Source organism: Bos indicus, chromosome 8 (genome assembly GCF_029378745.1).
Source record: "Bos indicus isolate NIAB-ARS_2022 breed Sahiwal x Tharparkar chromosome 8, NIAB-ARS_B.indTharparkar_mat_pri_1.0, whole genome shotgun sequence".
Classification (NCBI taxonomy): Eukaryota; Metazoa; Chordata; class Mammalia; order Artiodactyla; family Bovidae; genus Bos; species Bos indicus.
This window is the reverse complement of record NC_091767.1, coordinates 84849184-84876443: the sequence shown is the minus strand read 5'-3', so window position 1 is coordinate 84876443 and position 27260 is coordinate 84849184. Positions and strand designations below refer to the sequence as shown.

At 50.8% G+C, this 27260-nt stretch overlaps 1 protein-coding gene across 5 annotated transcripts in view; it reads right to left on the bottom strand.

The window, feature by feature from the left end:
- PHF2 (PHD finger protein 2) overlaps positions 1-26993 on the bottom strand; it is a 92898-nt gene extending 65905 nt beyond the window's left edge. For 2 of the 5 annotated variants that reach the window (XM_019966608.2, XM_070795150.1), the window contains exon 1: positions 17189-22620. In XM_019966608.2, the coding sequence (XP_019822167.2) occupies positions 17189-17421 (233 nt within the window). In that variant the 5' untranslated portion in view covers positions 17422-22620. Of the gene's footprint in view, positions 1-17188; positions 22621-26534 lie in introns of those variants that run through there. The other 3 variants (XM_070795149.1, XM_070795148.1, XM_019966606.2) reach the window with 3 other exon arrangements.
- Between the last annotated feature and the right edge of the window lie 267 nt (positions 26994-27260).

Below are 27260 nucleotides of genomic sequence, written 5' to 3'. Positions count from 1 at the left end.
GCAAAAGGTATAGCCACTTTGGAAAACAGCTTGTCAGTTTGTTTGGAAACTAAGTGTACCCTTCGCTATTGTAAACAGTGCTGCAATAAACATAGGGGTGCACACAGAAGCAACCTAAACGTCCATCAACAGAGGAACGGATAACGATGATGTAGTACATATACACAGTGGAATATTACTCAGCCATTAAAAAGAATGAAATCATGCCATTTGCAGCAATAAGGATGGACCCAGAGATTATCATACTGAGTGAAGAGAGGTTAGAGAACCAGAATACCATATGACATCCTTTGTAAATTCAAGAAGACATGATACAAATGAACTTACTTACAAAACAGAAACAGACTCACAGACGTAAAGAATTTATGACTACCAGGGGTAAGGGATAGTTTGGGAGTTAGGGATGGATATGTACACACTGCTATATTTAAAATGGATAACCAACAAGGACCTACTGTACAACACAGGGAACTCTGCTCAATGTTATGCAGTAGTCTAGATGGAAGGGCAGTTCGGGGGAGAATGGATACATGTTTATGTGTGGCTGAGTCCCTTTGCTGTCCATCTGAAATTATCATAACATTGTTAATCAGCTAACCTCCAATACAAAACAAATAGTTCAATAAAAAAAAAACTCAGTGTACTCTTATCATTCAATCCAGAAATGGCACTCTTTGGTTTTTATTCAAATAAATTGAAACCTTAACATTCCCACAAAAACCTACACATGGGTGTTTTTAACAGCTTTATTCAACTTAGAAGCAACAAGATGTCCTTTAGTAGTTGAACAGATAAATAAGCTGTGGCATATCCATGCCATGGTGAATACTACTTAGCACTAAAAAGAAATGAGCCATCAAGCCATGAGAAGACATGGAGAAAACTTAAATACATATTACCAAGTGAAAGAAACCAATCTAAAAAGACTACATATTGTATGATTCCAACTATATGACATTCTGGAAAAGTCAAAACTATGGAAACAGTAAAAGATCAGTGGTTGCCAGGGAGTATGGATTGGGGGAGAGATCACAGAGGATTTTTAAGGCAGTGAAAATACTCTATATTATATCTATAATGGAGAATACATGTCATTATACATTTGTCCAAACCCATAGAGTGTAAAATACCAAGAGAGAATCTCAATGTAAACTATGGACTGTAGTTAGTAATAGAGTATCAATACTGGCTCATGAATTATAACAAATATATCACACTGTCAAGATGTTAATAATAGGGGAGGCTGGAGGTGGGTATGAAGGGATACATGGGGACTCTATACTTTCCACACAATCTTCCTGTAAATCTAAAATTACTTCTAAAAAGTCTTTTTTTAATCACATGGAAAAGTTCCACATGTGTCCACATGCTTACTAACAAAAATCCCAGAGAGATGTGGGGAGCCATCCAGTGAGAATGCTGGAGAAAAGCTATGAAAATCTTATGAGAAAATCTTATGAAGGAAATATTAATAAAAACCTACAGAAACAATATATATCTCACAGATTACCTAAAACAACTTAAAAATGAGCAAGCAAATAGACAAAAACTAGGATATAAAAAATGCTGACTTACTGGGTAATGAGATAGTGAAACATGCTGCTGTTTAATTTTGGAACCTGATACAAATGTAAATCATCTCTCTAGATTGAAAAGCAAGGCCTAGGCCTCCTGTTCACCCCCATTAAGCTCACTCTTCTCCCTGATTCCCTGATGCCAGGAGGAGAGCTCAGGGCTCCAGGCTCCAGGCTGAGGCCCCCACTATGCCTGACCCTCAGCACCCACCTGGTGAAGGGGCTCTTCCACCCACCACCCACCATCTGCCTCTTGGTCTCATATCTGGAGCACCATCTGTCTCCCACCTCAGAGGGGCCTCCTTATCTCAGGAGCTTCTTCTTCCCCCTCGCAAATGCTCCCCCATACGCTCCCAGGTCAGGATCAGAGTGTCCTCTCAAACAGCAAAAATGCCCCCTTGGCCAGCAGGCTTCTGAGATAGCCACAGACACTCTAGCAGGGTTGAGTGAGTGCAGGATGGGCCACCCCAGATTCTGAGCCCATCAGGACCAGAACTGGCTGTGGCCTGGGGATTCAGAGGTGGCCGCTGGGCAGCCTCCAGGTGCTGACTAATGGGGCAATGACAAGGTGAGCATTGAAGGCGAGTGTACTAGGCCAGGCCCAACATACAATCCCATGGGGATGCCATCAGATAAAAGTTCCAAAGAACCCAGGATGTTTCTGATGTACTGGGCATCCCACACAGGAGGCCTGAAGCACAGATGCCACTAACCAAGGCAGGCACGGGGAGCCACACCCTGGGGAAACTGAGGCCATGGAAAAACACAGGGAAATGTTTACAACATCAGGACATGTCTCCAACCGTGTGGAAATGGCACCCGCGGCCTTGAAGTATCTAGACTGGGCCTTGTCCTAACTGGGCACCATGACCCAGGGCACCACTATGAGGCTCCCAGCATCAGCACCGTCACCTGGGCCAACTGCCTCTGCAGCCTTGGGCCCCTGGGAAGGGAAACCACAGACCTGGGAGTCCATCTCCATGTCTCAGCTCCCTCCCCACATCGGTGCCCCTGCTGGTCCAGGAGACTCAGGGTCGGTCCTTCATTCCTCCCTGATGGAAAGACTCTTAGGCAGGGCCCCCAGCCCCGGGCTTTGGAAGAATTAGAAAGTTCTATCTCCCTATGGCCTCACCAGTCCGTCACAGCACAAGAACCACTCCTGTGTGCCCCTGAGGGGGCAATATTGCAACAAGTGAGCCATACTACCAGCCTCAGGTCCTTTCCTTTGATCAAACAAGTTCACTGCTGGGACTGCCCCCCAAGAGGTGATTCCAAAGAACCCAGGATGTTTCTCATGTACTGGGCATCCCATACAGGAGGCCTGAAGCACAGATGCCACTAACCAAGGCACTCACGGGGAGCCACACCCTGGGGAAACTGAGGACACGGAAAAACACAGGGAAACGTTTACAACATCAGGACATGTCTCCAACCCTGTGGAAATGGCACCCGCGGCCTTGAAGGCCAGGGGAGCAAACACAGGGCTGCAGACCATGGTAGACTATGGGTGGGCCTGCTGTTGGGCCTCGTTTCTCCTCATGACGCTATAGGTGTCTTTACTGATCAGTAACTCTTCTCACAGTCCTGCACCGCTCAGTCACGGCTCCAGTCCCTTTCAGGCCTTGCCAGAGAGGCAAACCAACACAGGACCGGCCCAAGCCCACAGAATAGCAGACAGGAGCTGGCTAAGCCGCTGCACAGGCGTGGCGTTTCCAGAGCCCAGCGAGCAAGGGAGAGGGGGTACACTGTAGGGGGCCATCTCAGATGCTCCAACAGCCCCTAGAAACTACACTGGGGGGCAGGTGCCAGCCTCACAGCCCCTTGGAGCGGGGGGAACAGCAGCTCCCCGAGGCCTCGGGAGAACAGAATTTTAAACACAGGCGATGACCTACCCTGAGGGAAAAGAGGACTAAACCCCCGAGTACATTATATAATAGTCATCTAATAGAAGACATAAAACAATTTTAAATAATTGGAGGGGGAAAAAAAAGATTCAAAAGCATGAAACACACTCACACATGCTGGGGAAAAAAATGATCAGACAAATCTGAAAAACTCCAACTTCTAGAAGTGAAAAATGATATTAAAATTTTAAATTCCATGAACAGCTTAAGCAACCAACTAGACACATTTTTTTAATGTGTTCATAGGGTTCACAGAATTGGTGAACTGGAGTCACCAAGAATGTAACACACAAAGAAAAAGACATGGGAATACGTGAAAACAAAGTTAAGGGCCATGAAAGAGAATGAGAAGGCCCAACACAAGAGAAAAACTGTTGCAGGGAGGTGAGAGGAGAATGGAAGGAAGGCCAAGAGATGGAGACTGAGGGCTGTGCGGAATCTAAGAAAGGCCTAGCTCAGCTCTAGGAAGCAAAGCCAGGGCAAGATGGAAAGTAAATAGCTGGAGAAGCCCAACATCCACCTCGGTGCCACTTGCAAAGCCCTGCTTCCCTTTCTCCAAGAACCTCTTCCCACTGCTGCCATCATGTTCATAGGGAGTGGGGGGACCAGTTGCTTCGATACCTGGAACATCCTAGGGAACAAACAATCCCTCCTTCGTCCTCCAAAAACAATGTTTTGGCTTTGCTCCCACCCTCCTGGGAGCCTTTCTGGTGTGCCCATTAGGCACTGGGGCTCTCACTGGGCACTGAGCTACCTCCCGGGTCCTCTCAGGCCCATGCAGACCCTCCTGGCAACAGTGAAAGGGATGAGGATGCCGATTCTCCTGCCAGCCATCAATTACCCCTTCCAAAATGCCAAGTAACCCCAAACTCTGGTTTTTAAAGTCCATTTGCCTAATTTGCCTAATTTCTTCTCTAATTTTTACCAAATAAACATATCAAAAAAAAAAAAAGAAAGGATTAGACCCCCTTTGTGTGTTTTCCACCAGTCAGAGCCTGGCTGTAAACTCAGCATGACTGTGGTGTCATGACAGTCTTTCCCTCTCTCAGGCCCGAGCAACACTTAACTCTTTCATGACATAATGCTACTTGAAACTTTCCCTGCTGAGCCAAGGGGGCTCCAGCTGACTGCCTCCAGGCTGGGGGGCTGAGACCTTGTCCACACTGGCCTGGGTTTGACAGGTCACAGGATGTGATCACAGCGTGCTTGCTGGCCTGGGACTCAATCTGCATGACAACCTTCAAAGTGGCCCTCCCACTTTCACTCTACAGGTGGGAAGCGGGGACAGGTGAGGGGCTCACTCAGGCCAGGTGCTGAAGGAGGCTGTACAGATCCGAAGGTGCAAAACCATCCCACCCCATAGGAAGGCCAGGCGGTCTCACATCAGTGGAGCACTGTGCTGGGCTCCCACAGTGAGGACAGATTTCTGACTAAGAGATTCACAAGGTGATGCTCTGGAAAATTCTTAGACTCTCCTCCTAGTGTGTCTGCTTTTTCCCCTCTGGAGAAAGCATGTGCAGCATCCATGGCCTCAACATTTTACAAGGGCCCTCCCAAATTCTCAGGGTGCTGACACAGGTGGCCATATGCTACTCCATTGCTCTGTGGCTGCCACACACACACACACACTCACATACCATACACATATACATGCAAACACACTCACAAATACACCACACACATATACAAAAATACATATACACATATACACACATAAATCCACACACAAATACACTACAACACATATACACATACTCCACATGCCACAGACTACACACACACACACTCTACACATGTACACTGCATCCCCCACATGTACCCCATACATACACACACACACACCTCTGCAAGGTTCTCCTCTCACTGGTAAAGCAGGCTGGATCAATCTGGGGGACACAAGGCACCCCAGTGGCCAGGTTCCCTCCCTGCAAAGTGCTGGGAGCCTGGGAGTCCCACCTTTCCTGGCTGACAAAGATACAGGTCTGGGCTACACGGTGGCCAGAGTTAGCAAATGAAAATACTGGACACCGGTCAGATATGAATTTCTGATAAATAGAAATTCAAGCTATTTTTATCTAGCACCCCTACCTGCATGTCTAAATCCCTTCTGGCTCTGAACCCCACAAGGTGTGAAATGATGGTTGGACCCCATGTGTCTCAGCTGAGACACTGCATGCTTTGGTGGAGACCAGGAAAGGTGAAATGCAGGCGTGACCATCAAACACTTCAGGTGGCAGGCTGGCTCCCTCGTGAGCTGTTTACTGGCACTGGGTCTTGTTTTGAAACACTGGCATTCAAACAATGAATGTAGACACTTCTTTTATTTGGCCTTTTATCCTCTGGGCACCCCCATCTCCTTACAAAACCTTGACCATCGCTCACTCAGAATTTGTCTGAAACTCCTCCTTGATCCCTTTAGAAACTCACTTCTTGGACTTACAGATTAGAAAGGCTGAGCCAGAGTTGTGGAGGGGCAGCAGCAGCAGTGTGTGCCCCGTGAGCCTGCTCCGGGGCAGTTCATGTCTGCTTCCCAGGCCAGCCCAGTGCCACCTGATCCCCTGCCTGCCACTGCCCCAGGAAGGTGAATGTACCGGACATGAAAAGTAACCCTGAGGGCAGCCCCAGCCCCACAAGCCACCCCTGAAACTGCCCTTGAGATCCTCCGCAGGGCCCATAGGAACAGGTGTCTAAGCGGCTCTACCTTCAGGCAGGGGCTGGTCAGCAGACCTCACCCTGGGCTCTGGGACAACCAAGGGTGTCCAGCAGGGCTGGCTTGCTGAGGCCTGGACTGAAGGGAGGCAAGGGCTGCAGAACAAAACTGGTACAAATGAAATCATTTATGAAGAACACGCACAATAAAAACAGTTTCTGAGGGCACAGGCAAGAAGCACACGTGTGGAAAGGTGGAGGCTCGTGCTGGACCCCCAGCAGTGGAGGGGCAGAGTGGGGCCGCAGGGAAATGCCCTCCTGGAGATGATCACAGTCCCCTGCACAGGGGCCTCTGTGCCGGACCTCTCCTGGGGTCAGAGGCGGCTGACCCACCAGGACACACTCAACAGCACACGCCTGTGGTAGAATTCTCCGAAGGACAACTGTAATTTCTGGGGCTCTGGGTCAATAGGACACCCTCCTGGGCTCTTCTCTGGATCACAGCCAGTCCTGGGGCAGAGAGGCCTAGGCCCACAGGGGCCAGCATTGAGGGTGCCACTCTTGGGGACACAAAACAAGGATGAGACCTGAGCACATGGCAGCCAAAACTGCCAGCTGTGGAACCAGCCTGGCCTAAAAGGCCTGTGGTGCTCCTCTTCAGCCCATCTTCCCAGCCAAGGGGACCCCACCCCAAGCCTCAGGGCCACCCGGCTGGGCCTTCTCAGAGCCTGAAAGGTGAGCGGGGCCTCCCAGAAAGAGCCAGGATGCAGGGCCGTGCCTTCCTCCAGAGGACAGCCGCCAGGGCCAGGACTAGCAGGGCACAGCACTCGGACTGAGACTGGTGGCTTTCCCTGCTCATCACCACCACCTGCGGAAGTTCCATCCAGCTCATGGGGTCCCTGCTGGCTGACCATCCCTTGCAAATACCCAATGCCCCTCGTCATGGCCTTTCTGGTGGGATGGGAGCCGAGTGTCAACGATCTGGCAACAAGGAAGTCGGCAAGGCTCCCACGAAGCGTAGCCACATTCATAGGGAATTGGCGTCATCATTATCAGTCAGCCTGATTCTCACCGGTCAGAATAAACAGGGTTCACAGTGGGTTTTGTGCCTGAAGGGATCAGGCTCTCCTGTCTTCTCTTAGGGGCCTTTGGACTTTGGTGGTCATGAGACAGGCAGCAGGCCTCTCACCAAGGCTGAGCAGCCAAAGGCCACAGGGGCAGACCGGCTGACCCTCTGGAAAGATGAAATGCGGGTGCCTGTGAGTTGAGCTGCATGAAGTGTTGAAACTTAGAGGGTGCTCCTGAGCACCACGGTACACATCGGTCATCCCCCTTCTGGGTGCTTAGAGGAGGAAGATGCCAGGCTGAGGTGCCCTCCTAGACAGGGAAGGAGTCAGAAAATCAGAGAAACAGAGAGCTAGGAAGAGAGGAGTTCTTTAAAACTCCCTGCTGCTGCTGCTGCTGCTGTTAGGTCACTTCAGTCGTGTCCGACTCTATGTGACCCCATAGATGGCAGCCCACCAGGCTCCCCCGTCCCTGGGATTCTCCAGGCAAGAACACTGGAGTGGGTTACCATTTCCTTCTCCAATGCATGAAAGTGAAAAGTGAAAGTGAAGTCGCTCAGTCATGTCCAACTCTTAGCGACCCCGTGGACTGCAGCCCACCAGGCTCCTCCATCCATGGGATTCTCCAGGCAAGAGTACTGGAGTGGGGTGCCATTGCCTTCTCCTAAAACCCCCTACTCATGGCTATATGCATATTTCCCACACTGAATAGAAAGGGCGGTTGAAAGAGTCCACAAATGCGGTAGGGACGAATGACAGGGCTTCAGCAGCTGGGAAACTGAAATGTCACCTACAGGCTAGGTCCCAGACTCCTGAGAGGATGTGCCAGGTTCCTCCGAGAGACAACAGAGGCCTTTCCCCAGCAGACCTCAGAACACTCAGCCATCTCTCACGTCCCAATATAAGCAGAGCTGTTAAGCCACACCATGCTGGGCACTGCATGTCCACCGCCCCACACACCCAGCAGCAGCCGCTTCCAGCTCTGCAGGTGGGGAAACTGAGGTTTGGCAGCCTCTGCTCTCCTTCCTTCCAGAGCTCCATCTTCCCCCTTCCCGTGGCCAGCAGGTGGGGGTCCAGGAGCAAAGAGGAACCAGAACAAAGGTCCCAGAATGCACACCTGCTGCACACCACCCAGCACCTCAGAGCCAGGCACTTTTTAATTTTTTTAGGACTCGGCAGAAATTCTGAGACTCTCAGGCACAATTTCCCTAACTCCGTCCAGAGACACACCTTCAGTTGTCGGCATCAGCATCACCCCGGGAGGGAAGCCCCCAAGAAGCTAGAACAACTCTACCCATTGGCCCTGCCCACCAGCTCCTCAAAGCTCTAGGGGCCAGCTGCGATGGTCTGAAACCCTCTCTCTCCCCAGGATAGACCCATCCAAGCATAGAAAACAATCACATTCAAGAAGTGCAGGACTTTAGGGCTGGGAAAGTATTTGACATCACCTTCTCCCGGTAGCTTGGACAGTAAAGTATCTGCTACAATGCGGGAGACCCGGGTTCAATCCCTGGGTCGGGAAGATCCCCTGGAGAAGAAAATGGCAACCCATTCCAGTATTCATGCCTGGAAAATCCCATGGACTGAGGAGCCTGGTGGGTTACAGTCCATGGGGTTGCAAAGAGTCGGACACGACTGAGCGACTTCTCTTCACTTCACTTCACTTCTCTAGAGGTCTCAGCCACACCTGACAGCCTGCTCATCATTTCCAGAGCCCCAGTATCTGCCAGGTGCAACACAGGGTTGGGCTAGGTGGAGAAGGCAAGGCTCAACAAGGCTACCAGTCCCAACAGGGTGGTCTCTGCTCTGGTTCTCAGTGGGCACCTCCAGACCCCTTTGGGTTGCTGACCCAGTGCTACACGCAGTTTCCTTCCATCCTGTTCTGGGAAACAAGCAAAGCTCCTTGACTTCTCCTCACCCACAGCTGTTCAAGGTTGCCCCCCAAGATAGCCACCCACTCAACCTGGTTCTGCCTCTTCTGCTTCAAGAAAACAGGAGAGGAGGAGCCTGGCTCAAAAGAAAAGTCAGGAACAGCTGGGTTCAGCTCACCCAAAAGGATGGACGGTCGGAAAGTGAGCAACTGGGAAAACGTCCACTCCTGCTGGCTGCCACAGACACAACTCAAACAGAAACCAGTTATCAAATCTGAAACAGTACAGTATCACCTGTGTGATGGCAGTAAAACTAACAGTAATATGAGCTCGGTGAAGTAGAGAAAGTGAGTTGACTTAGGGACGTGGACTTTCTGTTTGATGGGGTCATCTTGGAATCCCAGGTCTACCATCCCTCCAAGACAAGGCATCTTTGTGGGGAGTGGGGGAGGCTGGTAAAGGGCAAAGTCTGAGGATCTAATGTATAACATAGGACTAGCGTTCATAATACTGTATTATATAACTGAAATTTGCCAAGAGATTAAAACTTGTGTTCCAACCAAAAAAAAAAAAGAACTAACTATGTGAGATGATGGATATGTTAATTGACTCAATTGTAGGAATCTTTTCACAATGTATACCTATATTAGATCATCACATTGTACACTTTAAATACATTACAATTTTGTCAATTATAACTCAATAAAGTTGGAAAGAATAAAACTGAATTTTGTAAAATGTATAAGAAAAAAGAATAGGGCATCTTTGAATATGCACATATTTGGTGCAAACCAGCTGTGTGGACACACAGACTTGGAAAGGACACGTGCCCGGTGGGTGCATCTGTAGGATGTTCTTCCTTGTGCACTGCAAAATGCCACCTGGCACACTCAGAAAGGACATGTGCACAGACACACAGATGAACATGTTCTCAGGGCATTCCAGAATCGCCGTTTTGAAAATGAATGGTCACACACTGAATGTGGTCAGGAAATATTTTCTATAACACCAAATCCTAAAGGCTTACATTGTATTTTCAGAATTCTTTGCTATTATTCCTAAAGTAGATCCAACTGAAAGTAGCTCTCCATACCTTTGGCCCTAGGTTACTCTAATAATTTAGTATCTGTTAGTATCCAAGTGTGGAGAAGGCGATGGCACCCCACTCCAGTACTCTTGCCTGGAAAATCCCATGGATGGAGGAGCCTGGTAGGCTACAGTCCATGGGGTCACGAACAGTCGGACATGACTGAGCGACTTCACTTTCGCTTTTCACTTTCATGGATTGGAGAAGGAAATGGCAACCCACTCCAGTGTTCTTGCCTGGAGAATCCCAGAGACGGGGCAGCCTGGTAGGCTGCCGTCTGTGGGGTTGCACAGAGTCAGACACGACTGAAGCGACTTAGCAGCAGCACAGCAGTATCCAAGTATATATGAGTAACTATCTGGCATGTCTAAGTAATGGCTTAAAGCTCTGTGCCTTTAGCATGTCTGATAAGGCTGGTGTCCGCTGGTATCTCCCCAAGGGCCCCCTCTTAGGTCACACCCCCATCAGCCTTGCAAACCACATTTTGGGGCACTGAGGCCCCACTTGCTCATCCCTCACATGGAGCGCAGTAACTAGGGGCTTAGCCTAGTTAGTTAGTCTAAAGGAGAGAAATGTGAGGACAGACCAGAAGGAGCTTGGCTTACAGGCTCTGCCCTCCAAAGCTGGCTGCACTCTTGGGTCCCCATCTAGAGTGGGACACTCCAGCATAAGAGCAGCTTGTGACAGGATGGTCCTGCTGCTTTGGGAAGTGGTCACAGGGCTTCAGTCACTGCGCCTAGTTAGCTGAGGGGCCTACCTCAACCCATTAGCCTGAGGCCCCATCCCTGGGAGATCCAAAGTGGGTACAGGGTCCTATGAGGCTTGAAGTTCCACTTGCAGAAAGATGCTTGGGGGTGATGGGGCTCTTGGGTGGCAGATGGAGCCCCTTCTCAGCAGACAGCTTGCAGGCCAGGCTACTATGCATTACTGGGGGCTAGGGGGAATAGCATCAGAAGAAAGGTTGCTTGAAGGACCTTCAGAGTCAAGGGTCCTACAGAAGGCTGCCCTCAGCCTAGCTTCCAGGTGGCTGTGAGGTTGGGAGACACTCATTCCCAAATGTCTATAAAACCTATAGAGTAAGTCCCCTACATATGAACCTTCAACTCGAGAACTTTCAAAGATGCGAATGTGCATTCTCACGTACAATCACACAAGTGTCACGTGCGTGCATTCTCTACAAGCAGTTGTACTTTTGTGTACTTCACTACAGTACTGTATAGAGTTCCGTAGCACAGTGTCTGTTTCAAGCCCAAGGTGTCTGGAAGCAAGCGTAAAAGCAGCGGCAATATAGCTGGCACGACTGTACTTTTTAAGGTACTGTACTGTAAGATTTAAAATATGGTATTTATTTTTTGTGATTGTTTGTTATGTATTATTTGTGTGAAAAGTAATATAAACCTATCATAGTATAGTACTATATAGCCAATTGTGTTAGTCACGTACCTAGGCTAAATTCATTGGACTTACAAACCTGCTCTCAGAACAGAGCTTGTTCATATACAGGGGCCTTACTATAGTCTCCAAAACCTGTAAAATGCGAGGAAGGGCAGGATGACCTCTACACTCTGACAACCTTATTTTCATGCTTATTTTAGTTCTGCTTATAAAAGTAACCTTATGTTCCTAGAAAACAAGATGAAAAGTACAGATGAGTATGAAAGCAACAGGAAAAAAGACACTCTCAACCCTCTTAACATTTTCTTCCAGCATGTCTTCTGTTTTAATTGATTCATACCAACTAACATCCTATATAGATGATATAGCATCTTGTTTTATTTTCCTATTTAATATTATAGCGTAAATGTTTTCCCATATCATTAAAATCTTGTCATAAACATCTACTGTTTGAGACTGAATAATTTCCTATTGTGAGTACATTATAATTTATTTAATCATCCCCTCAATCTAATGAGAGTCTAGAATCCTTGATATATTAAATGAATATTCAAAATGTCTCTTTATATATTTTTAAACCTGTCCCGGTGAATTTTTAATAGATATTCCAGATAAATGGCATGTTCTCTTTAAAAATCAGAAGCAGGTTCTGGAGCATTTATTCCAGCAGTTTCTAAGGAAACCAATTGTATGCAGATATACAGCAAACACAAGCTCTGGGAATTACAGCTTTCCATCTGGATAAAATCCTCAGAGACTCACAAGGTGGCTGGGAAGACAAATTTGACCTGAGAGCAAATGCAATCCAAGGTCATATCAACAGAAATAACACTCTAGGCCCAGGGAGGTGAGGTGCCTGTCCTCAGCCCCTAACATATCCCTTGGAAGGTGTTTAGGTGTAGGGCCTGGGATCCAGCTCTGTGCTGTGACCCTCCAGGTGACAGCACAGATGAAGGATGTGCTCTGGTTGTAGTGTGGCCACATCTGGATGGAGGACTAACTGGTGTGCTTCTATCCTGGTGGAACATTCTAATATCTGTCCTTTGCTTTTTTTTTTTTTTTTGGTGTCTGTGTGTGTTCATGTGTTTACCATAGAGGACAAGAAAAGCAAAGATCAGGCTATGGAAACTTGGATGGGCTCCAGTGGGCCCTTGCTCAAGACTCTCAGAAGGCACAAAAAAAGGTGTGGGCCTGGAGCAGACGTGTGCTGCAGCCCTCTGAGATGAGCATCTTATGATACGCCTTTTGATGGACCCTATCCCAGAGGGGACCAGGCCATGGGTCTAGGATGGTACAAGTTGGGCCTCAAGGGACACTTTAACAGCAGCCATCATAGCCACTGGGCAGTGAGCATGGCAAAAGGACACTGGCTGCGCTTGACCACATCCAGCCTAAGTCAGGGGCCTCACCTGGCTCCTGGAACAGGCCCTGCGGACGAGATGAGGCACACAAGACCTTAGATCTCACTGTACAGGGGTGCCAGGGTCCTCTGTCCATCCGACGCTGACGATACCAGCAAGCACAAGCACACTAGGCCGTGTCCATAGTTCCGCCCTACAGACAGGACATTTCCGGAAAGGCCTTTAAGATTCTCCTGCCAAGCGACTGGTCAGAATGGCAGGCTGCCAACTGCTGCTGGGTGGCTTTGCCAAGAGCCTTTTCCTTCACTAACTCGCAGTGCGTGCAGATCACGGTGAACAGGCCAGCACCGCGAGGTGACTGTCCGCTCCCAGAGGACCCCCGGTACAACAGGGTGCTGTGACCGTGAGCCATCATCCAGACCCGTGGCCCCAGCACAGGGACCATCTGTACAGGGACTGCCCCAGGAGTTTAAAAATGAACTGAATCCTGGAATCCCAGAGCGTCAGCAGGGAAGTGGCAAGGACACAACCAGGCCCAGCTCTGCCATCCCTCAGGCCTCTAGTGACCAGCTCTGGGGTGGCAGGGGATGTTGAAGATAGGCTGGATCCTGATCCATCGTTCCAACAAGGGACCTCGGGGAGCTGCCCAGGCCTCCTAGGTGATAGAGGCTCCACGGACAGGGCAGGAGGGCAGGCAGAGAGGGGAGGCTCCAGAAGGACAACCCAGCAGCGGGCAGGCCTCTACCAGAACAGCATCGGGCCACATCCTACTGACCCCAGAAACTCAAGGCCAGTTGGTCACAGCCTCCCACTGCAGATAGGCAGCCCGACCACAAGGCGAATAGGGGCTCACAGTCATCAATCACTCACTGAAGTCACAGAGGATAAAGGGCTTCCAGCACTCAAACGTGTGCTTCTTAGCACTGGAGGCAGGGGGCCTTCCCCAGGGCAGAACCAACCAGGAGGGTTCCAGCCCATCTGTGGGAACGCCCCAGGGTCTGGAAAGAGCTTCATTTTTTGTTTGCAAAAGAGAGGGCTGGACCAAATGCTCCCTGGGACACCCCCACTCGCACACCCTACTCCAATGGTGTGTCCAGAGGGCAGGAGCCATTGAAGTGTCTGGATGGTGGTAACATTGGTCCCCAAGGCAGAGCACAAGGGTTGGGGAGCGGCCACTCTCTCAGTCAGCTTTTCAGAGGGGAGGTGCAAAAGACCACCCTAATTACATCTTTCTTTTCCAAAGAGTAGTTTGAAATCTAATAAAACAAAACAAGTCTGAGATCTAGAAGAAACTGTGAAAGGGGAGCAGCACCATGATCCTTAATGGCAGCCTTTGTGATCAGGACCACGTGGAATACACCCCATGTCTGTGCTGCAGGGACCACCATGGGGCTGCTGAGTGATGCCCAGCTCTCTCACAGGATCACAGACAGCCCCAAGAGCAGTTAGAGTGCCCATGTTGGGGCTGGGGTCCCAGGTTTAGGGGTGTGTGAAGGTGCCACAAGGAAGTCACACAAGCCGGAGACATGGTTCCTCAAAGGTACACAAACTCTGGAGGGTCTTCAGTGTCAGGATCAGAGGACAAAGGGATCTGAGAGGCCACAACAAGGCACGCAAGGCCTAAAGCAAACCTGGTTCTGTGGGGAGGACCAGGAGTTGGGAGTGTATGGCAATGGAACAACATGAACTCCTGCTCTGTGACCAGGGTAGGGCAGTGATGTGAGACGCTAACAATCAGGGAAACTAAGCCAGAGTATGCACAAACTCAACCAAGGCTGCAAATTTTCTACAAACCTAAAACAAGTCTAAAATAAAAGTTCTTAAAGAAATAAAAGCAAATGAGGCTGACCTCACAATAAGACTCAAAAGGAAAGGAGAGGTGGCAGGGGGTGCTTCCCTGGTGGCTCAATGGTAGAGAATCCACCTGCCAGTGAAGGAGACATGGGTTCGATCCCTGATCTAGGAAAAACTCACATGCCACAGAGCAATTAAGCCTGTGCATCACAACTATTGAGCCTGTGCTCTAGAGTCCGGGAGCCAAAACGACTAAAGTCCGCACACCCTAGAGCCTGTGCTCCACAGTAAGAGAAGCCACATAATGGGAAGCCCATGCACTGAAACTGGTGAGTAACCCCTGCTCGCTGCAACTAGAGAAAAGCCTTCGCAGCAACAAAGACCTAGCACAGCAAAATAAATAAATAAAATTACTTTAAAAAGGAAGGGAGAGGGGATATTTAGCAAACAAGTGGGCTTTCACCCTCTGCCAGTCCTAAAGGTTTGCAGGGGCTCAGAGTACTACTGGAGCAGGAGGACGGAGAGCATGGGAGTGACACCCATCCCACCCTGCCCTGACCCAACAGAAGAAGGCTGCCTCTCATTTTACTTCTCAGATTCAATCTGCTCTTTTTGTCTTTATTAGAAAGCATCAGGGCCATTTCCAAAATCCTACAACTGCAGGGCAAAAAGAATTTAAAAGTGAGTTAATAACTAGACAACTAGAAATTGAAGTAATAATGTATGAAAACTGCACTCTAAAACCACAGTGAGATAAACAATTTTTCACCTTCTAGACAGAGTTGACAAAAAAAAATCAAAAAGTTCAGAAAATGTGTTGCTAGTGTGTAGAGAAATCTGTACAACCTATCTGGCAATTTTAAAACCTATAATGCGTTCCCCTTCAACTCAGCAGCCTTATATCTTGGGATTTATCTAACAGATAAAGTTGTACATGTGACCACATAACTGTATGTACCAGGATGCTCCCTGCACAAAACTGCAGTTGCTACAGATGAGAAGAAAGCTTAACGCCAACCAGGACCTAGGAGTCAGGAAAATGCATCCCTGAGCGCAGACAGCACAACGGAGCCCTCGGTGAGACCCCTGTCCCAGGCAGAACCGTGCCCACAGCATGCGCCTATGCGCCTGTGTGCCTGAGGAAAGGGAGGGGGGCGGCTGCGCCACACAAATGCTGTATAAACAGAAATCTCCCTGGAGCTTTTCTTAAAGAGCTGCAATCGAGTTGGTTCTGGAGAGAAGATAACTTTTCACTACCGATTCCTTCACACTCCTTTTTAAAAAGCCAGATCCTAGTATTCCACTTGCAAATTTGTTCAAATAACTATTTTTAAGTGAATAAATGCAGTTATTCCTATCACAATAAACATAAAGAAAAGGGGTCAGAAGCTCCATTTTCCACCCAACGAAAGTGAATATGTTTCTGCAGATGTTCAGTCACCTCTTCTCCTCCACCAGGGACAACTGTATCTCCCGAAGGACATCGGCCTATGCCTAGAGGCACTTTTGCTGTCACAACTGAGGGGCGGTGCTCCTGGATTAGTAGGCAGAGGCCAGGGTTGCTCCATATCCCACAAAGAACTTTCTGGTCCCAGTGTCCACAGAGCCCAGATGGAGAGATCCTGCTTTAACGTGCATGGTATATTTCCCCAGACAGTCCAGTCTAGGGCCAATTTCAATTATCAAAAAGTTTTTTCTCAAATTGAATGCAGATCTGTCCGCCTCTTTCTCCAAGCTTCAATCCAGCACTTGGTTTTTTCACAGCCCTGAGGCTGGCACGGCTGCTCTGCAGAAGGATCAGGCAGGGCTGCACCTCTGGACCTCGGCCGCTGAGCGCCAGGAAGAGCAGAGCCACATGGTGCTCTCTGGTCCCACCAACACCCACCTTCTATTCCAGAGGGTCACGCTGTCTGTGGAGCAAAGGAAAGGAACCACGTGCCCTGGGAAGCTGGAGAAGGGGACTGGATGGGCAGGACTGGGACATGGCGTGCAGGGTCTGGGAAAGCACAGCTTTTGAGGCAACCTAGGTACAAGTCTTCAGAGCCCTAGTCCCACACCTAGCAGTGGCCCAGTGAAGTGAGAGGATATAATACAACACGGCCCCTAGACTCACAAAGATGCCCACCCCCACTTAGTGAGTCACGCCCAGGTTCCCCTGTCCACCTCCACTTCTGGAGCCAGGGACCGAAATGCAAGTACCTAATGCTTACACACTGGGCAGGGGGCAGGGGCTCTGGCAGACAGGGGCCCAGGATTCTGAGAGGGACGCTGGAGAGGTCCAGGGGCAGTACCAGGACAGGACGGGGGTCGGCTACATAAGTACCCAGACTGGGATCAAAAGGTCACCACGACAACAGGGTATCATGAGAACCACAAGACCGAACAGCAGCTAAGACTTCACCCTCCAACAGCACGGGTGAAGCAGTGCCTGCCAGACTCTCACCTTGCCAAGGGGAGGGCGGGGTGGCAGAGCCCCACGTGCCACTTACCAGCCAGTGACCCAGGCTGGCTGCTGGCCCTCTCCAAGCCAGATTCTCCTAGGCAGACCCAAGTGTGGTGCCCTCGGGAAGCTGCTGAAAGAACAAGGGGATGACAGAAAGTATCTTGCTGGGAGCAATGAGGCATCACCACCCCCAGGCACCCCCTTTTTTATGGGCAATAGCTCCAAAACAGCTGGGAGATTAGCCACAGTTATCTTAAATTTCCAGGGAAGAGATTCCATAAGTACCAACAAAGGCAGCTAACCCTGGAGTTTTGCAAATGTCAGCAGAAGGATGTTTAGTGAGAACCCATCCCAGCTCTGATGCACACCCCCTGTGTTGCTTCACGGGGTGTCATGGGATCTCCCTCCCCACAGGGTCTGGGGAGTCCTCTTGGGGAGCTCACTGCACACCTCTCTGGGCCTTGTTCATCTGGCAGGCAGACTGGATCAGGCTGCAGTTTCTTGATTGTCCCAGGATGCCTAGAGTCATACTGCACAGGGCCCCAGGCCTCAGCCTCTTCTGCAGGAGATGGGGGCTGAATACCTATTCCTGTGTCATCTCTCCAGGTGACAGCAAGTCAGCCCAGGAGGGTGGTGAGATGGAGCCTGGGCAGGGAAGGGCCTGTGTGCCCCCACTGTTCCCAGAAAGCACTTTCTCACTCCCCTTCCAGCCCAACTTTGCTGGAATTCACATCCAGACTCTGATCTGGGGGCAGTTCTTAGGGGCTGGATAAAATGAGAGGCAAAGTCACAAAGCTACAAAAAGATTTTCAAGTATCAGAGTCCATGTAGCTGGGCTGATCATGCATCAGTCTGGGCTTACCAGCGTAAGTCTGGCTGTCCCAGGGGGAGGCATCTATGAGCTCAGACCTGGCCCCAGGGCAGTCTCCAAGGCCTATCCAGCCACTCACACTTATCCAGCACCATGGGACCTGTGCCCAGCCCATGCTGTGTAGAGCACAAGAAATGAGTTCCACCCTGCACTTTTATGTGAAGCAGAAAACAGCACCCTACTGGAGGGACCCAGACCCAGATGCACCCAGCCAGACTGTGCCCAAAGTTTCCTGGGCAAGCAGCCTACCCCAGCGTAAGGCTCATGGTTTAGTCAGCAGCTTGCACTACCATCCCAGGAGCTTACTCGCTGCCCTCATGCGCTGCTCAGCCCAAGGAGCAGGGCTGACCCAACCCACAGCTTCACAACTGCTGGGAACTCTCACCCTCTGGGGTCCCAGGCACTGAACCTTGTCATTAACATCAATGAAGGGGCATTGGTAGAGGGAGCTGCTGTCGTCCCAGCCTATCATGTGGTAGTGTTGACCTCAGAGAGCTGATCTTTCTAGCCTCAGCTTGCTTGCCTCTCAATCAGAAAGGCCCACCACCACCAAGCACTCAGAGGCAGTGGGAAGGTCAGCAAGGCCACATACACTACAAGCCCAGCAGCAAGCCCTGACTACTCAGTTGTAACTTCCTTAACGGTCACCATAAAGGATACAGAGACCTGTATGGCAATCCCCAGACAACACAAGAAGCACCCCCACCACATGTGTATGAAAAATGCCTAACCCAGGATGTGACAGAGGGAAGGCTCAATGAACACTTAAGATTAAAAAGGAAAGTAGCACTCCTCCCTGGGCATGCAGACACTCTGGACACATGACATCCAAAGGCGAGCAGCTGAGCATGTGCATACCTCAGCACCTGCACCCAAGCATGTCTGGTTCAGGAAATTTCACCACCACATGTTAAAAGGTGATTTAAAAAAAAAAAATTAAAATGTGTAAAAGCACTAGCAACAAATACAAAAAAGATATTAGAGAAACAATCCTACTTACAGTTGCATCCAAGAAGATGGGGTACCTAGGAATAAACTTAATCAAGAAATTTAAAACTTGCACACTGAAAACTACCAAAAAATTGCTGGAAGTAATCAGGGAATACCTAAATCTAAATAAATGGAAAGACACCCCATGCTCATACATCAGAAGATATAATACTAAGATGTCAATACTACCCAAAGCAATCTACAGATTCAACGCAATCCCTGTCAAAATTCCAAAAGCCCTTTTTGCAGATATGGAGAAGCCAATTCTCAAATTCATATGGAATTTGCAAGGAGTCCCAACAATTCAAAAAAATTTTTTTAAAAAGAACAAGGTTGGAAGTCTCCCACTTCCAAATTACTACAAAGCTACAGTAACCAAAACAGCGTGGTGCTAGCAGGAGGACAGACACACAGACCAGTGGAATGGAAGAGAGTACAGAATTAAATCCTCGTGGATATGGTCAAACGATTTTCAGCAAGGCCACCAAGACTTTCATAGGGAAAAAATAGTCTTTCCAACAAATGGCTCTGGGACAACTGGACACCCACATGCAAACAAATGATGTTGGATCCCTATTTCAAATCATATATAAAAATCAACTGACAATGAGTCAAAAACTAAATATAAGAGCTAAAACTGTAAAACTCTTAGAAGAAATCAAAGGGGTAAATCTTCATGACCTCCAGATCTGGCAATGGATTCTTAGATATAACACCAAAAGCACAAGCAACAGAAGAAAAAGACAAATTAGACTTCACCAAAATTAAAAATATTTGTGCATCAATGGGCATTAACACAGAAGTGAAAAGACAACCCATCGAATGGAAAACACGTGCAAATTTTGTATCTGATAAGGGTCTATTGTCTAGAATATATAAAGAACTCTTAAAATTAAAAAAAAAAAATTCAAATGGGCAACCTGTTTCAACAGACATTTCTCCAAAGATATGTAAATGGACAAATGCATGAGAACATATTCAACATCATCAGCCATTATGGAAATGCAAACCAAAATCATAATGAGATACCACCTCTCACCCACTAGGATGCCCATAATTTTAAAAATAAAAAACAACGTGTTGGTAAGGATGAAGAGAAACCAGATTGCTCCCACATTGATGTTAAGAATGTAAAATGGTGCAGCTGCTGTGGAAAAACAGTTTGCTGGTTACTCAAAAAGTTAAACATAGACTAATCATATGACCCAGCAATTCCCTAAACAATTGAAAATAAGTCTTCAAACAAATATTTGTACACAAATGTTCACAGCACCACTACTGACAATAGCCATAGGTGGAAAAAGCCCAAATAACCCTAAACAGATGAATGTATATACAAACTGTGGTATATCCTTACACTGGAGTATTATTCAGCCATAAAAAGTCAACGAAGTTCTGATACACACCACAATACGGATGATCCTAAGAATACATTATGCTAAGTGAAAGAAGACAGACACAGAAGGTTACATATAGTATGATTCCATTTATATGAAATGTCCAGAATAGATAAACCCATAGGGACAGGAAATAGATGGGTGGTTGTCCAGGACTGACGGGAGGAGGAATGGGGAAGTTGTCTAATGGGTTTTCTTTGGGGGTGATAAAAATGTTCACAACCTAGACAGAGGTGACAGCTGCGAAATGTCCTGAATGTACTAAATGCTATTAACTGTGCACTAGGAGCTTCCCTTGTAGCTCAGTCAGTAAAGAATCTGCCTGCAGTGCGGGAGACCCGGTTTCAGTCCCTGGGTTGGGAAGATCCCCTGGAGAAGGAAATGGCAACCCACTCCAGTATCCTTGCTTGGAAAATCTCATGGACAGAGGAGCCTGGTGGGCTACAGTCCATGGGGTCGCAAAGAGTCAGGCACGACTGAGCGACTAACACTTAAATTTATAAAACAGTTAATTTCATGGTATGTGAATTTCACCCTAATTTTTAAAAAAGGATGAAAGGCTTGTTTCTCCATTTGCCTGGACAAACACCACAAGGACCTTCAGTTCTTATGCTTAGAGGCAAAGCCAGTCACTGGCTGGAATTCTAACTACGTTTGTCCACAGATGACCCAACACTTTGGAGGGAAGTGAAGAGACCCTGTGCCCTAAAGCACAGGGCCAAGACCCATTCCAAAGAGCGCTGTTAGCCTCACCACCAAGCCAAAAAGCTGAGAACTGAGACAGACAGGAGTAGGGAATGGAGCTGGAGTGAGACATGGAGGCAGGGTGCAGAGATGGAGACGTGGCTCTAAGTGGGAGGCCGGGGGGGGCTGCTGGGTACACTTGAGGCACCAAGGGTGTGCAGAGAGCCCAGCTTCCCTACCTGCCACCGGATGTGGCCTTTCCGCTGCGAAGATGTCTCTATCCACACTGCATTTTCAAACCCATGGACAGGTATGGAGTTTTCAGCACACTTGAGCCAGAATATGCCAAATGCCACTTCTGCCCCCACCCCTGGCAGAGATGCCTACACCAGCAGTGGGTGAGGAGACAAGGGCCCTCTCCCTGTGCTAGAAGTAGGAGGCCAAGGTGGCCTGCCTGGCCCACCACCATCCAATAAAAAAGGATGATTGGGAACTAATCCTGACACCACAAAGGCCAGACAGAGTGTGAGCCCTGCAGTGCTACTAGTCACACCAGTCACTTAACAGCTTTGCTTTACCCACACAGGAATCTTAGCAGTTGGATTCTTCTAGCATACTCTATTGTGGAACATTATTTTCTGGCCAACACTCCCTCCTAACAGCAAAACTTCTCATTATTTTGGAAAAAGGCCCTGCACATGGCCAGGTGCCATGATCACAGAGGTGAGGGGATGGACCCACAGATGGTAACTGAGCGTGGCAGGGTCCGCTTCAAGTATCCCAAACTTTGCCCGAACTCAGGCCATCTGCAGCCGCACCTAAGCCCAAGAGGCCCCAAACAAATGCAGGCTGCAGTGCAGAGGCTCGCATCAAGCATGCTTCCAGGCCAATATTTTCAACAAAAGCAAACATTCTGGTGATTACCATGAGCTCCAAGTAGCTTCCTTTGAGTTTCATCTCATTTGGAAAGGATCGATGGACAGGGGATATCTGTTCTGCCCTCTATAATTTGGCAGGACATTCCCCCAACCTCCTCTGGAACTTCTTAAGCTCATTCAGTGAGAATTCTTCATTTTAAAATGACAAATCATTATTCCTAACCACGTCAAACATGCCACAACTCGGTCACCATGTGAATGGCACTTCCCACTATATTAAGGGATCTCACATTAGAAGATTTAATTGTCAGCTCTGCTCTCCCAGATTGTGGCACTGAGGCCTGAGCCCTGGCAAGCCCTTCTTTCTCTCCAAGTTCACACAGTTCGCTGGCCAACAGAGCCACCCACCATCCCACTCTGTGGTACTGAGCAGCCATGAGGGCCAAGGACCCAGGAAGAGGATCTGCCCTAAAAAGCTTAAGGCTGGGTGGGGTGAAAGACATGGCAAAAGCCCACAAAGGTCAACCAGTCCTGGGGAGGATGGGCACAGAGATAGGGCCCTGGCGAGGAGGGCACGTGGAGTCCAGATGGCAGGACAAACACACAGCAATCAGAGGGGATCTATAGCAGGCAAGTCTTGCCAGCCCACCTTAGAGTACCTGTAGAATTCAACCCCTTCTCCCCACCCCAGTCCTCACCCCAGGTCCTGCCTGTCCCCTCTCATCTGGGCAGGGACCCCTGTCCCCGTCCTCTTCCCCAGCTGCGTGCACAGCATCCAGAGGACCCCTGTCAAGTCCTCAGTCCCCTCCTACCACTGCTCTGCTCAGTGCCCCAGAGTGGTTCCTGTCTCCAGCCACACCTGCAGGCTGGCCCTGATGCACCTCCCTGCCCCACACAATGCTTCCTCCGGCTCTGAAACACTCCCCAGGCTGGGATGGAACTCCCAGCCCACAAGTTTGACTCTCACAGAAGAAAACCTGTAAGAGGCAAGGGGATCTGCCTTGTTACCCCAGGAAACCACAAAGCTAGCACTGCACCCCATACAGAACACGCACCCCATAGTACTTGCTGAGGAATAAATGGAACTTCCGCCTCTAAAGGACTGGCACAGCACCTCAGCTTTCAAACTCTTTAAAATCAACTTTACTGATTATGCTTCCAAAAACCCTTCAAGCTCAATACAACAGGAACTTAAAGAGGGTCAGGAAGCTTCAGGATCTCTAATATCTCACAGAGACTCTTCACGTCAAGATGGTGAAAAGGTGAGATGTCCAGGTCACTCCCTAGAGCTACTTACTGGTCTAGAGTTAGACGACTTGCCAAAGGCAGACACACAGGGTCTGGCAGGAGGCACAAGCATGAGAAGCCCCCCATCTCTTGGCCCCCATTTCTGGCTCTGTGGCACCCCAATTGAGGAGGAAGGTTCCCAATGCCTGAGTGGTGCCATATCTGCTCAGACAGATAAGACAGCTCTGAGGACACCCAGCCACAAAATCTATCCCTTCCCAGTCAATCAATTTCCAGGTGACACTGCAGTGGGTGCAAGGAAGGCAGACTGGGTTGACACGTTATCCTAGCCCCAGGAGTGACCAGTCATGGTCAAGATAGGGTGGAACACGAGCTCCTGCCTTCCTGGCTGCCCAAGTACCAGCTCGGTCCAGCAGAAAGACTGCCGCAGAGAATGCCAGAAGGGGTAGTCAGGGTTCTCCAGGCTTCCTGCCAGGGTGGACACATCCTGGGAGCAGGTTCTTCCCCTATGGAAGGAGACTGCCTCAACCATGATCTCAGCCGGCACTGCTACTAGAGTCCTACCAGCAAAGAGTAGGCCACTGGGAGTGAAAGTAACTTCAGAGACCCCCTTCCAATCCATCCAAAGAGGGGTTCATTGTAGGGATGTGATGGGTCACAGGTGGAACAAGAGGGAGCCTGTTACTTTCACAGTTATGTTTATTTTTACAAGTACTGTCTACAGCAAGTTATACTAATGTTCTATTTCAGGGAATGATACGAAGTTTCCTTGGAACAGAAAGATTCAGGAGAGTAAGGAGACACCAGAGTGAAATGCAATGTGGGGTCCTGGAACTAAATAAATCTGCCCAAGGCCTGAAGTTTGGTTAGCAGTGTGGCCCCAGTGTTTCTGCCTGTTTCTATGCTTGTAACATAATTTGATAAGATGTTAACTTCAGGGGAGGCAGGGTGTGGGGTACAGGGAAACTGTACCTTTTTTTGTAACTCTTCAAATTCTCTCAACACAAAAAGTTACAAAGTATTCAAACTTTTAGAAAGTGAGTTGAGATGTTTGAATATGAAGTGAACAACAGTACAGATGGTACATGGATCTGAAAAGAGTAGAGGGTTATCCATCCAGGAATATCTGGAGATTTGGAAACATTGTGGATCATGTCATACACCTTTCTGTCACAGTGGAGAAGGGTCATGACAGGAGAGGTGGGAGGTTTGCCCAGGGGTGTGAGGGCCGCATATAGCCTTGTCCAACCTCGCCAACAATGGTCCCAAACTCTGACCCTATGTTCTCCCAACACAGCACCTCCCCTGAGCTACTCAGGGGACGAAGCACTACAGGAGGTGCTCTGGCCCCTCAGGGTTCACTCACTTCTGTAAAGGACCCTTGATTACACACAGAGAAGATGTGTCCCATGGCACGAGGGAAGCACAGCCCCTTTCAGACCGTAGGGTGACCCCACATAGGTGGAAACGAATCTGTGCTGGTCAAATGATCTGTGTGTATATCAGATTAAATCAAAGACTTCACATGAGAAATAAGAAATAAAGAGAGAAGACTTCCCCAAAACATCCCCTTTGAGGTGTCAGGGCACATCTTTCTCCCTGTCTCTACCTAAGCCAATCCAGTAAATGCCACCATCCCAGCCCTCAGCCCCTTTCCCCTGCTCGCTCTCATTCCCAGGTCTCTCCCTACCCACTCCGCTCCTCCCACTCACTACGCCCCTTCTCAAAGTCCAGCTCAGAACTGGCTTTGCCTGCCCAACTCAAAGGAGGGAAGCCACACAAGGGTCCTCCCAGGCCCTCACACTCCTCCAGCCTGGGCACCTTGGGCAGGCTTGCAGGCCCTGGGTAGGGGTAGGGGAGGAGGGAGAGGTCCCACCACTTTCAGGGCACTCCCGGCCAGCTTCTCAGCATCTCTGGACCTGAGGAGCCATGAACAATCATATGGCAGCCTGCACCCTTGATCCAGCCATGAACTCTGAGAGGATGCCAACTGGTGGGTGTGCATAACAGCACTGTTCTGGGCAGACCCCAATGCCCATACTCCAGCCTCCACTGCTCTGCAGGGTCTCCACAGTCCTGGGAAGGCAGCCCAGGATCCCCACGATCTCAGTGGGAGTTCCTATCCCATGGCGGCTCAGCCCTCCTCACTGGTGTCCCTGGCACAGGCACTGAGCTAGGACTCAGGCTTGGCACTGACCAACCTAAGCAAGCCCTGTCACATCTGGCTGCCTAGCCCCACACATGCAAACTGTCAGAAGTAGATAACACAACCTACCTTTAAGGGCCACTCGCCCATCCACAGTTAAAACCGGGGTAGGGGGTGAGGGGCTCGTCTCTCTGGAAGTTGAGGGACCACGTACCAGCACACACACAGCCTCTTGCCCCCAGCCCTGCTCCTGCTGGGTCTAAGACTGGAGCCTAGGAGGGCACACTACCCTGGCCAGCCTCTGGCGGTTCCGCTGAGGCCCAAACACAGGAGAACCTGTTGGAGCAGTTTGGGCACCAGGATCACCTCCTCTTCCTCCTCCGCCACTTACTTCTGGGTGGGAAGGGGCCTCTGGCTTTTGAAAACTCGGCACAGGGCCAGGTCATGGTCACGGGCAAAGGCCAAGCCTCACCTCCCCCCACCCCATCTTCCTCTGAGAGCAGAAGGTCAAGTCAAAACCAGGGTGGGCCTGTGTCTGGAACACAGAGGAGGGGAACGGGGAAACGTGACGGCCAAAGAGGAGGCGGCAAAGCCACAACACCCACACAGACCCACCATTCTGTCACCCACACGCCTGCCGGGGATGTGCAGGCCGGCCGTGTCTAGGAGCCCCGCTGGGGCCGGGCAGGGGTCCCTGCCTCCCGGACAAGGTGCCGGAGCTCCGGGCTGCGGCGGAGGGTGGGCGCGCCGCCGCCACCTGGCCGGGCCCCACGTCCGTCCCAGCCCCGCCGGCGTCCGAGCCCGCCACTCGCGCGTCTCCCGGGCCCGCGCGGGGAAAGTTCCTGCAACTTCGCGGGGGAGGCGCCGGGCCTGGGCCTCGGGAGCCCGGCCTCCGCGGGCCCGCTGTCAGGCGGTCCGGCCTGCTCGGCGCCCCAACTTCCCGGCCCGGCCCCCGCCCGCCGCCCCCCGCGGACCCGCTTTGTGCGCGGCGGCAGTGAGGGGCGCCCGACCGGCCCCGGCCCCCGGCCCCCGCCCCGGGCACAAAAGGGCGCGCGGCCGGCGGGAGGCGGCGGGCGGGGGCCTGCAGGGCGCTCACCGGACCGGGCCGGGGCCGGGGGCCGGGGGCCCGGGGGACGGGGATCGGGGCCGGGGCCGGGGCCGGGCGGCTGCGCGCTCACCTGCCGTGGAACCAGTCCTTGCAGGCGTCGCACTCGATCATGAAGCGGGTAACGTCGTAGGGGAGCCGGCAGACGCAGTACACGGGCACCGTCGCCATGTTCGCGCGCCGCCCGCCCGCCCCTCGGCCCGCGCTGCGCTCCCGGGTCGGGCCGGGCGGGCCGGGCCGGGCGGGGGCCGGGGCCGGGGCCGGGGCCGGAGCCGGGGCCGGGGACGGGGCCGGGGGCGCACGACAGCCCGCGCGCACCCGGCCGGCGCGTCCACACAAAGCGGGGCGCGCGGTGCAGGGCCGCGCCGGGAGCCGCCCGCCGGCCCGCGGGGCGCAGGGCGCGAGTGTGCGCGGGGAGCGGGCCGCGCGCGGGACACAAAAGGGAATGGACGCGCGGGGGCGGCGGGCGGGGAGCCGCGGCCCCACCGAAGGGACCCCCGGCCGCCGAGCGGCCTCTACGTCAGCGCCCCGGGTGGCGCCGCCTCCGCCCGCCAGCCAGGGCCGCCGCTCCCGCCGCGGGAAGGCGGGCCGGGGACCGCGGGGAAGGCGGGCCAGGGTACCCCTCTGCCGGGGGAGAAAGTGGTCCGGGGGAACCGTGCTGGGGGAGAAGAGGGACCAGAAGACCCTGCCCGGAGAAGGTGGGTCGGGGGACCTGAAGGGAGAGAGAGTGGGCTGGGAAGACGGAGAAAGTGGGCTAGGAGACCCCTGAAGGGGAGAAGGTGAGCTGGAAGACAGTCAC